This window comes from Enoplosus armatus, chromosome 10 (assembly GCF_043641665.1).
Source record: "Enoplosus armatus isolate fEnoArm2 chromosome 10, fEnoArm2.hap1, whole genome shotgun sequence".
In the NCBI taxonomy this organism is placed as follows: Eukaryota; Metazoa; Chordata; class Actinopteri; order Centrarchiformes; family Enoplosidae; genus Enoplosus; species Enoplosus armatus.
Genome location: NC_092189.1, coordinates 4,806,000 through 4,818,058, shown reverse-complemented (window position 1 = coordinate 4,818,058; position 12,059 = coordinate 4,806,000). Strand labels below are relative to the sequence as shown.

The 12,059-nt window shown below is 44.3% G+C and overlaps 1 protein-coding gene across 1 annotated transcript in view; it reads right to left on the bottom strand.

Moving 5' to 3' along the window:
* aff2 (AF4/FMR2 family, member 2) overlaps window positions 1-8,264 on the bottom strand; it is a 130,696-nt gene extending 122,432 nt beyond the window's left edge. Inside the window, exon 1 of the mRNA XM_070913206.1 lies at window positions 8,212-8,264. Within this exon, the coding sequence (XP_070769307.1) occupies window positions 8,212-8,264 (53 nt within the window). The remainder of the gene's footprint in view (window positions 1-8,211) is intronic.
* Between the last annotated feature and the right edge of the window lie 3,795 nt (window positions 8,265-12,059).

Sequence of the window (12,059 nt, the reverse complement as noted above, 5' to 3'; positions counted from 1 at the left end):
CGAAGCCTCCAAGACCTTCGACAACCCCTGAAGAAGCCGCAGGATTCAAATCTACCCCGGACTAGACAGATGGCAGACTGCATGTTTCTGGATCTTTCGGACACTCGGATCTCGGTCTTCAATCGTATTTTCTTAATACTGTTTGTTTGGAATTACTGTCCGACTCTGTCACAGATCGAACCCCAAGCAGATGTACAATATTGTAATGTTTGCTGCGGGTTAACGTGTTCGGATAGTTTTTATTTTTATGCCATACATTATGCTATTTCAATGTTGTCAGAGGCCGACTCAGTTCTCACGTTAAAACAGTCCATTTCTCCTCGATGGGTTTCCTCATGTCTGCTTTGATTACCTACTCTGAAAGGTTATTTTTAGCTTAGCCTTTTTACATGGAACACGATGTCACATATCATAATATATGTCAGCCTAGAGCTACAGTTGCCCTTTACATTGCTTAACTGTATCAAAGGAAATTGGGATGCTACTTAATATCACTTATACAAAATGTTAAAGAAAATCTAAGCACTTCGCTCACTTGGTCTGTGAATATGGTGATAAACCAGGGAGATATCTGATAAAACCTTCGAGAAAAGGGTGAATTTTTCATTTATTGAGTTGAACAGGTTCAGGATGGGACCGCGAAGGTATCACTGATATTTTCAGTCCCCGTTCGACTCATTTGTTTCACTCTACAACAAAAAGGATGATGCTTCTAAAGTTAATAGGGAGCTTCTTTGCTGGATGAGATCTGCCGTCCACTTCTGAGGAACAGAAGTCCGTTTTAAAAGCTTCCGTTACTTTTGATGAAGCTGTACAAAAACATACAGAAGAGTAAAGCCCCCGGACCAGATGAGCGCAGTAGTGACTGTGATAAAGACTTTAATGAAGTTCTCATCTTTAAGGGATGGGTGGGGGAGGAGGGGGGGGGGGGGCTACACTCTCCTTACATCTTGGTTGGGCAGACTTTCACTGATAAAGATAAATGTTCTGCTGAGGATTTTATATCCCATCCAGATGGTTGATATTTTATTTTCTTATAAGACACTTAAGAAACCAAACAGATGGCTTTGCTCTTTATATGGAGCCAAGTGCAAACACTCTCAACTCTCAGCCATAGAGAGGGGTCTACATTTACTCAACAATAAAGTTTTAACAGTTGACCTCTGCCTTACAATGATCAAAATGACTTTAAAGCAAACTCCTTCATTATGATTTCTTAAGATTCCTGAAGTTGAGTTTTTATTAACTCTTTCACCACTCTGATGTCTGACAGCACTGTTTCAGTTATTTTACCTCCAGCGTTTCTATGGATACCTTTTGCTCGTATTACCAAAAAGATGTGGGAAAAGCAACTGTCAGCTTCAGTAAGTGATTATGACGTGTCACGACGTATGACAGATATCTGTAAGAATGTAAGAATAGTTCACATCCTTCACATCTCCCCTTGAGGTTTGGTCGACCCCTTTCTAATCTTAATATGCCACAGATGTGGTACTTGAACGGATTGTTTACGACCTTGTGTCATGTTGCGGCGATATTGGATCTAAATCCTAAAAGAATCTGAGAAGAGACGCAAAGTTGATTTGGAGATTCTGTCTCATTATGACTTAGGCTTGCTTATTAAAACAGCTGGAAAGACACATCTGCAAAATATTACATCCTGTGCAGCAAGGAAACGTTCTGTCCAAGTCTGCCGTGGATCACTGACAAGTCCTCACAATTACTCTTTGGCACATGATGGAATAAATACTTCTGGAATACATCAATCCACATAACACTGGGAAGTTTCTTTTTTTAAAATCTGGAAACACTAGCTTAAAGCTGCTCAAATCCATTTTTTTTTATATATTAACAATGGATTAAATGACTGTGAGTAATGTGAAAATTCTGAATCGTAGTGACAAAGCCACAGAGAATTATCACCGGCCTCTGCAGTTTCCTTCAGCTCTGTGGAGCGTTTCAGCATCTTTCAGCTCATTGTTTTGGTTCAGTCTCCCGGCTCTCATCAGAGTCGCTTTCAACTGTAGCCGGCAGCTGTTTTCAGCCAGGCAGCTCTAACAACCCTCTGTGCACTACCTGCTCAGCACCAAACCAACAGACAGAGTTAGAGGCTAGCTGGTGAACTTAGTGGAGCATTTAGCAGCTGAAGAGCTGATTATTTTCTGTCAGGAGTCGGTGGAGACCAAAACTAAGCGAAAAGGAGAGTGAATGTTGGACATCCATTCATCAGGTAGTCAGAAACAAGACTGTTGACAACATTTTAGTGTAGTGTTCACACCTTGTTGCGCTGCCCCCAAGCAGCCAAAAAAAAAAATTCAATGAATGCATCGGACTGCAGCTGCGTTTCTCCATATTAGTGCTGAAATGATTAATCGATAAGTCAATCTAGTAAATTAATCTCCAACAATTTGAATAACAGATCCATCATTCAAAATCAAAGTTTTGGATTGTTGGTCAAAAACAAGCAACCTGAAGATGTCATTAAGGGCTCGGAGAAATTTTGTTGTGTATGTTTCACTAATTTCTCCTAAATTACTCCTAATTGCTCAATTTTTGTCACCCAGAATTATTATTATTTTTTTCCTGGTTGGATCTTTTTCATTATGACAGCGTCCTCATAAAATGTGAGTGAAATAAGCTTTTCCAAAACACTGGGACTGTGCGCCCTCCTCTAACCTCGTGGTGCTTCTTCTTTCTTGATCTCCATTTTTATTATCAGCTGATGAGCAAGGTTTGTTTCTGTTGTGAATATTTGAATTTATTTGTAGCGACTGACGTTTGTCTTCGTGTTCAGTTTATGTAGAATTAGAGCTTCAAAAAACAAAAAGCACAACGATAAAGCTCAAAGTAAAATTGATAAATGATGCATCGCTGTCGTTCTTCTCAGGAGAGACTTCAGGACCACGGACAGCCACTGCTTCCTCCCAGATGGACTCCGGGTGATCCGACTGGTTTTCCCAGCTTCTTCACTCTGGTTCACACCTGCTGACAGAGCTCCCTTTGTACAGCCCTGAGGGATAATTGTCCCACCGGTGTGGGATAGAAAAGGATTTCTTCCAGATAGAAGGCTTCCTTCAGTGTTATCTGCTGTAAGGTTTTTGGAGCATTTGTTTGTGAATTCTTGGCAGTTTGGGATGAGACACAGCTTCCTTTCACAGCCTCTGAGCTGCTGATGATGTCGGTGTGAAGTATCATCAAGTGGAGCTGGTTTTGGCACGCCGAGGCCCATCGCACGCCGAGGATGGAAAATTCTGTGTGATGAATGATTTTCGTGCGTATTGAGCTCACACGTGTGACTGAGCTGATTGAGAGCTGGGGAGGATTGACGGGCAGATTGAATATTTGACTGCGAGACCGAACATTGAACGCACTGACTATAAATTGAGCACTTTTTTCCCTGCAGATCCACTTGTGAGCTTAATCCCCAGACTCAGTTCTTTACTATCTGGAAGCAGCGTTTTGATCTGCAACTGCAACATTTTTAATCCAATTTTTACATCTTAAAGCAGCATGAAAAGAAAAATCATTCCATTTAAAAGATCCAATGAGATCCAGTCAGAACAATAACAATACTAATAATACTAATAATGTCAGAGTGCCTTCCCGCAGATGTGAACTTTTAAGCTCCAAAACGCGCAGCTGGAATCTTATAATTCCACGCTGATGATATGTGTAATCAATTCCCTAATTAACTACCTAAATGGTTCAACCAATCACCATCAGTGTCAATTAACAGTCAAAGCGATCTCCCCCAGATTCCACCGCCGTGATTAGCCGGCTACATGATGGGCAATTACAGCGAGGAGTACGCAACGTTCAATGCAAGCCCTGTTACAATTATACAAAGCCTTCAGATCTCCAAGCGAGAGAATGAAACAAGGCACGAGATGGGAGGAGGAGGAGGAGGAGGAGGGAGAAAGAGCAACAAAGAGGAGAAGAGATGAAAGGGTATTTCTTCAGGAGGAGGAGGAGGAGGAGACCTACAGTGTTGGATTCGTTCAGATTTAACAAAGGCGTGGGGAGCTTCAAGATTGTTTTCTCTCTCGGTTCTTTTTTTTTTCCCTTAAAAGGGAAAATCCACTGTCAAACAGGAGCCACACATCAATGGCGAGTGACAGACTTTTAACTCCAATCTGACTGATTTCCACGGTTACTATTGAAGGTGTGTGTAGTCCTTTATGCCTGTAAAATCCATTGTACAATTTCAGAAAAATAGGTCCATTTGAAAGTAACTCTCTCTCTCTCTCTCCCCATTCTGGTTTTCCAGTGGCGGTGTTCTCCTCCTTATAATCGCGGACGCTTGAGCCAATTTTAACATTTATTAGCACTGAGAAGTCAGCGACATCAAAGCAGCTTTCCAGCACTGTTGGTAAATGACTCTGGTGCGGAGCAGCAGCATCATGTGCTGCACTGGCTCCATTCCCAACCAAATCCATTTCATCATGTTTTCTTTGGCCTGGAACATGAAGGACAAGTTTAATTTATTGTTTTATTTGTATCTGGCTGGTTTAAGGGTTCAGCATGCTTGAAATGAACTGGTTTGGACGAGTCGACCCCGCTTAAAGGCAAAAGTGTTTATGCTCAAAGACGCTGCTGGCTGCATTCTACTTCTTCAACGATCTCGAAGAAGTTCAAGAAAATCACTCTTTCATACGTCTTTGTATCCTCAACACAATGGATAGTGCAAATGGGGATAACAGAGCACTCTTTCAGACAGTCCGTCCTCCAAAGCTTTCATGGTGTGGCACTTGTTTGCACATCTGAAACATAAAGGAGGTGGCTGAGTGAAGAACGTGAAAAGAGAGCTTTACAAAGAAGTTCAAACCCTGCCCACTTAAACACCTCCGCATACCTGGCCAATTGCTGCATGAAGTGGCTGTGATTGTCGGCTTTCGGAAGCTTCGTATGAAGCAAACTGAAGCCCCAGTTTGACACTGTCCACTTCAGTGAACCATATCACTTCTGATAAAACAACGACAGTCATACTATTGGACTGAAATGTGGAAAGAAGTCCAACCAAAGTCTAATATGAGCATTTTCTGATCTGATGCCCCTCTGGACGACGTGTTTGTCAGCGCTTTCCAAAAAAGTTATAAAAATTCTGTATAAGACTGTTTTGTAAGATAAAGGTTTGGATGAGTTTAGGCAGAAAAAAAAAAATACCTGATTAAAGTTTATAAAAGAAATAAAGGTGGCATCATAAAATCAACCGTCACTGCCAGCAGGAAACAAACAAAACAGTAAACACATTTTTTTTTTTTTTTTGCTAAACCAGCTAATTAAACACACAACAAATTAAGGTACTTCATCACATTGAAGCAAAAGTCCAATATTGCCATGAGTTTGAAGTTGCCACCTTGGGCTGTGGGAAACTTCAACAACAAACGTTAGCTGCATCCCTGACGTCTACCTGTAACGCCTCGTGACAGGTCGCATATGCCTATGAGTTGCAAGCAGTTTCACCAAAGAGTGATCTTCCCCCTCTGAACTCCCGACTGTTTCATCTGACGAACTGTTAGAGGACTATCCAGTGTTTCACATGGAAAAAGGAAAGATTTTTAAAAAGAATTGGCAGAACAAAGTATTTTCTTTCTTTCATATTCCACTAATCATCTTGTGGCCCCTCAGATTTATCTTGTGACCCCCTTAGAGGGGTCTAATATACCCAGAAACAAACAGTGTAAGTATATATTGCCATATCCTCCCATCCTACGACAACACAGGTTGTTTTAGACTTCAGAGCCGGAGACCGATGCTGGATGCCAGAGAGGACCGCAGCTGAGTGAACTTGTCAGTGCTCTTTTTCTCTGAGGACATCTACAGGAAATGTTGACTACACGCAGGAGTCCGGGCTTTGCTTTATTATACCAGGCCGTGGACATGCAATCATGAGTCGAGGAGAGTCTTCTAGTTGTCATTCCCACCTTCAGCTACAGGTGAAGATCTACTCAGGTCTCACCAGCAGCTCTGCTTATTGGAGTTTTCTTTTCTGTAATAAAGCGTTTTTTCTACGCGAGTCCAATTTCCCATCAGCGCCAACTGACAGCAGCGGTGTGATGTAGTGGTGGCAAGTGTGTGTGTGTGTGTGTGGGGGGGGGGGGGGTTACATGTGTAGACACCCTGAGCTTGCTGTTGAGCGCTGAGCAGCTCCACTCCAGCAGCGGGGGGTTAAGTACCTTGCTCCAGGGCCCTTCCACGATGGCTGCTGAGGGACAACAGTGTGTGTCACTTTCCCCCGCTGGAACACGGCTTCAAAACAGCAACGCGGTTGCCAAGTTATTGTGCTCCTACTATAATACATAGCTGCAGTGGAGAGGCTGACTGTTGTACAGTATATACTCTGTCTCCTACAGTCCTCCTTACTATTTCAGAACTATGTAAAACAGCCCAGATTTATATTCAATATTCATCTACCAGGTAAACCCTGCAGTGAAAGCTGTCTGATAATGTTCTTAATATCATGACACATGGATGTGATACATATATGTATTCTATTAATCCATATACATAGAGCTATATCAATGCAGTCCACACAGTAACCTAAACTGGGAGCTGGCCAGTGCAACCAGGATCCAAGGGGACACGTTGTTCTGAACTTCCATATAGCCTTCCATTGTTTTTCCAGTGTTGTGATAAATTCCACATCACGAAGAGAAACAGAACTGTGTTTTGCTCCTTTCAGCTGTCGTCTCTTAAACCTCCAACATCTTTCGGCCACCCTTGAGTTAAAAGCCTTAAACAGCACTCCTCCCCGTGCGTGTCTTTGTTCTTATGTACTCTGCTGCATTTGTAACATAATGGACTGTAATGTACGGCAACACAATATTGCACAGTATGGGTTAGGGCTGCAACTAACAATTATTTCCGTTACAGATTATAGCACGAGCTGTGCGGAGGCCGATGGTCATGGCGATGTCCATATTTGGGAGTTTAAAAAAAACTGATAACAATATACACAATCTTTATACTGATCCCTTAGATTTGTTTTTTGTTTTTTAATTGTGACCAACGTATGTAATGAGCAGAACATTTAGCAGTTGAAAAATCAACTTGTCAGTGCTCTCTGCTGGACAAACTAGGCTGTATAAAAAGGTGAGATTACCTAAAACAGAATACCCACCTGCCAGCATATACACCGATACCGATCATTTACGGGTCTAGATGTATCACAGATCAGTCTGTCCAACATCTAGTCTATAAATGTCCCATCACAAGGTCCAAGAGTCCAAGGTGACGACTTCAAATGTCCTGTTTTGTCCACCTGACCCCAAAGACGTTCAACTGACTACTGAGATATAAAAGAGATTTAAAACTGAAGCTGGAGCCAGAGAACGTTTGGCAATGAATGGATTATCAAAATAGCTGCGGGTGAATTTGGGCGATCGGCCAATCGATCGACCAATCGATCGAGCAATCGATCGACCAACCGTGGAGGCTCTGGGTTGGCCTGCAAACGACAGCAGCATGTGAGACGGAGCACAGACCACCACAGCACAACGCTCAGCTTTCATTTCATGGAATTACTCAACATGACTGTCGGCTGCCTGCAAGTTTCTCAACCAAACAGCTTCATGGCTGGACTGCAGAGATGCACAACCAGCCCTGACAGCCCTGACAGCCCGACATCATCACAACTTCATCCTGTGCCATGACCCTGTGTGCCCCCCCCCCGCAAAGAAAAAAAACACACAGACCAACCACCATCGTGTGTGCGGAGGGGAAAGTCGCCTAAACTCTGTTCGCGAACACATCTTCCAGCAACACCTGATGTTCCGGACTTCACATTGCCTGGCTGGTCACCGTGTCACCGCTCTGCCACACGACACCCCGGCGCGGTCTCACACTCAAATCAAACATTCCTTAATGTCACAACGAGACAGTGAAAGCCCGTGCACGTGTGTGTGTGTGTGTGTGTGTGTGTGTAGGCTACGTGTGCACGCCGAGCCTCCCGGTTCGCCTCAAGCAGCAGCGGCGGCGGCAGCTTCACGGTGACAAAGAAAGACGGTTTGCTCCGGGACTCACTTTGGCTGCCTGTCCATCTCCCCCCCCCCCCAAAAAAAACCTGATTTAGCCTCAAAAGCGGGGATGCCATGTCCCGTCCACCCCCTCCTTTACACCTTCCACATGAAATACACTCAAAAAAAACAACAACAACAACAACAACACCATAAAAAGCCACAGTGATAATAAAGCAGTGTGCGCAGGACTTGCCATGGTTGTTCCAGCTCCCAGTCTCTGAAAAAGTCGAATTCAAAGAGATCCATTGCCGCTTCGGCCGCTGCTGCTGCTGCCGCTGCTGCCGCCGCCGCCGCTGCTGCTGCTGCTGGTGGTGGTGTTGGTGGTGGTGGTGGTGGTGGTTAAAATCCAAAGCTGGTGCTACGTGGTTCTACATGGGCTACTGGTGCTGAGAGTGAGAGTGTGTGACAGAGAGGGAGAGAGGGAGAGCAGACACAAGCGGCTGCCGCTGCCAGGAAGCTGCTACGTGGTCGAGGCGAGCTGACAGGCAGAGGTGGAGGGAGGGAGAGGGGGCGCGCGCACACACGCACGCGCGCACGCACGCGCACACGCACGCAGAGGAAGGCCGAGTCACACTGAGATATATTCACTGCAAACCTTTTCCTTCACAACAAGTCGAGCCATTTATACCTCAGGGCTGTTATAGAAAACAAATGACTTTTTCTTTTTTGTTTTTTTTTGATGTCTTTTTTTTTAAAAAGTGCACGTGCGTGTGACAGACAGATGACTTCAGGTTCGTCAGGACACCACGTGTCAGCAGTCAGTGAAGCGTCATCAGGACCCGCTCACCGTGGGACATCATCTCTTATGTACTGTGTGTCCTGGCGCCTCAGACCCATTCAGACGAGTGTGTGAGTGAAGATTCTTTTGCAGGGTTTTGTGCTCATGTATGGTTAAAATGACTAAGGCCCGGCCCCCACCCCCCCCCCCCCCCCCCCCTCAAAGAGTCTGAGATATTCACTAATTATTTTCTCCTCATTTTATTCATTTGTTCAATAATCTTTTCTGTGCATTCTATCTCCCCTGATAGTCTTAAGTGTCGCGACTGGATACAATTCTGAAAATCTTTATGAAATTTTGTCGAATTTAACAGGTTTTACCTTAAAGTTAAATACGTAGTCCAAAAATACCAGAAAAAAACAAGCCTTCAAAATCCACCATGTGTAATTTCTGTGTAAAACGTAGCACGTTAACCCACCAAAATGCACAGAAACAGCACAGAGGACGCGACCTTGGTGTCCCATTATGATAGCTGTGGCCCAGGTGTAGAGTGGTAGTGCCTCGCTGGTATCAAAGTAAGACCACAGTGCGGAAAAACATCCCATTTTCCTCACAAAGACACAGACACATTGAAAGTTAAGAGGAACCGCACACTGGAGCATCTATCTCTCAGGTTCTTGTTTGATTGGTTGACCATGACATCATGACATGGTGTATCAGTGTTTGATCAGTTATAGATATTGTCACGTTTTGGTGTGATCACCACTCTCCCCTTTGTTTACCTGTTGCATCTGTCTGCAGTCTGTAAACTGGTGTGCGCTCATTGATTTTTGACCGATTTTGATTTCACCCGACGCTCCCTCCTCTGTTTAAACCATGCAGTGGGTTGAACAGTGAGAATGACTGAGTCTGCACACCGAGGGAGGCTCCGGCCGGCACGTTTGTGCTTGTTTTTCTTCTGAATTACAAAGGAATGATTCTGTGGACGTCAAAAGAGTAATTTTTCTTTTGGCTCCAGTTGGGCAGTGTGGAAACCGTGCCTGTTCAGGAGCTGTGATCCACTGTGCGGTTCCTCTCTCTTCGCTGCACCTGGGCTAAATATAGGATTGGTTGTTCAAACAGCCACTGCTCTGTGTCTTCCACAACTTTAACCTCCCGAACAGCAACGAGTGAGATCCGTCTCTCGCCTCATTCGGTACAAAGCGAGCGTTATGTTAGTGTGTGCAGTTTTACTGATGGCTGCATTACAGGATTCCGAGGTTTGCACACAACTCAGCTTCCCCTGTGATCCGGTGCCACCAGTGCAAAGTTAACTCGAGCAGCTTCAGTGAAATAAGCTAATGCAGAGAGGCATCAAAGCAGCAGCCTGGTCCTGACAAACGGTCCCCCGAAATATTTCGCGCTGCACGCATTGCTTAGCCCGGGTGGTCTTTGAACCCCTCACAAACTGTGCCTTTGTATCTTCACCCGACCCGGGATCAGCCGAGGTAGCAGCGCGCTAACAGCAGTTTAGCAGCACACCATCCTCGCTCTCTATCGCACACTTGCTGCAACACATGCCCAGCGGCACGTTCTGCTGTTTACGCCTTGCTATGAATAATGATTGACCAGATGGTAGAAACTTCTCACTCAGCATGTGCTGTGGCTGTGGTTCCTTTGTGACATCACTGTCCCCTCCTTTAAAAAGGCCTCCCACGCAAAAGCCTGCGTGTTTTTTACCCGTGACGAGAGAACCCGAGAAGTCCAAATGTATCGGAAGTAATATTTGAAGATATACTGCGGGCTGTGTGTGTGTGTGTGTGCATCTTTGTTTTGGATGGTGTGTCACTGTGTTTGTGTGTTTGTGTGTGTGTGTGTGTGTGAGTATTTGGGTCTGGTCTGGGGCAACATGCCAGCACTGCTCTGCATCACACTACCGCAAGTACAAACAGCAGCCTCAGACGAAGAGGAGAGAAGGGAAGAGAGTTAACCATAGTGCATGATGGGAATAAAACACTGCCAGCCATAAGCGAAATTGTCTGAAAGTGCTGTTCCACGACCTTGATCAATTCCAGCCATTTCAACCTCGCAAATCAAAATTCCAGACATCTCCGGACCTTAAAAACACCACCATCGAAATTCAACCAATTTTCAAGGTCTTAAGCACCTGCGGGAACAGTGGTTTTTGTGTGTGTGTGTGTGTGTGTGTGTGTGTGTGTGTGTGTGTGTGGTTTGTGTGTGTGTGTGTGTCTGTGTGTCTGTGTGTGTGTAAGAAAGGCTGTCCAAAACTAGGTCAGACACTGAGAGACAGAGAAAGACTGGAGAGAGGGAGAGGAAAGCATAAGAAGATATGGCAGAATTTTAAAAAAGGAATTGTAGGATGAGTTGACGGAGAGTTAGAAGACAAAAAGAAAGATAGAGAGACATTAAGATGAAATGTAATTAAGGGCAAACATACAGAGAGCTCTACACATAAATCCAATTCCAACTCATTACACAGTCTTTGCCGCGACCGGAGTGGCTGTTTGTTTAGAGATTTTTTCCCGTTTCCTTCGTTAGTGTCTCTTGCAGGATTGTTAAAGCCACAGCTGTAGCCCGTCATTTATATTTAAATGATGACACAGAGAGTTAGAGTCTCACGCACAGTCGCAGAGCCTTAAAGAAATACAAACTGATAAAATAGTCAGGAAGTTCTCAGATTTGAGCTCATTAAACTTGCTGTGTATCTTGCAGAAGTTGAGAAGTGCATGTCATGAATTTTCAATATGTGCCCAGGCTCCCTCTTGCTCCCCTCTCTCTCTCTCTCTCTCTCTCTCTCTCTCTCTCTCTCTTTCTCTCTCTCTATCTCTCTAGCTCTCTGGTACATGACGTAGCGGTGAATCAACATGGTGCCACAGCTCCCCCATGTGGTGAAAAATAAGTATTACACCAAGAACGAATACGTTGGTCGAATTTTATATTTCATCACAGTTTCATTCAAAAATCCTCTTCCTGGCTTTTGTTTCTTACCTAACCTTTACCTTCCCTGGTGCTTCATCTCAAGTCTTGCTGTCTAGTCTTCTACCTTTGTGCTGTTCAACAGGGAACCTGCTGAAAACCAGCAGTGTGACTCAGGCCATACACGATGAACTAATTTTTCTCACAAACTTTGGAACATGAAGCCAGCCTGAGACGTTTTCCACCTCCTCTACCCCTCTCTCTTTTTTCTGAGACAAATGATATTACGTGTTAAGTTTTATTATAAAAGGGCACAGACATATCTCATTCAAATCTTTCTAATCTCTAAAAATACACAGTCCTCCTTATTGCCAAGCAGAAGTTAACCCGTGCAGCTTTTAAGCATT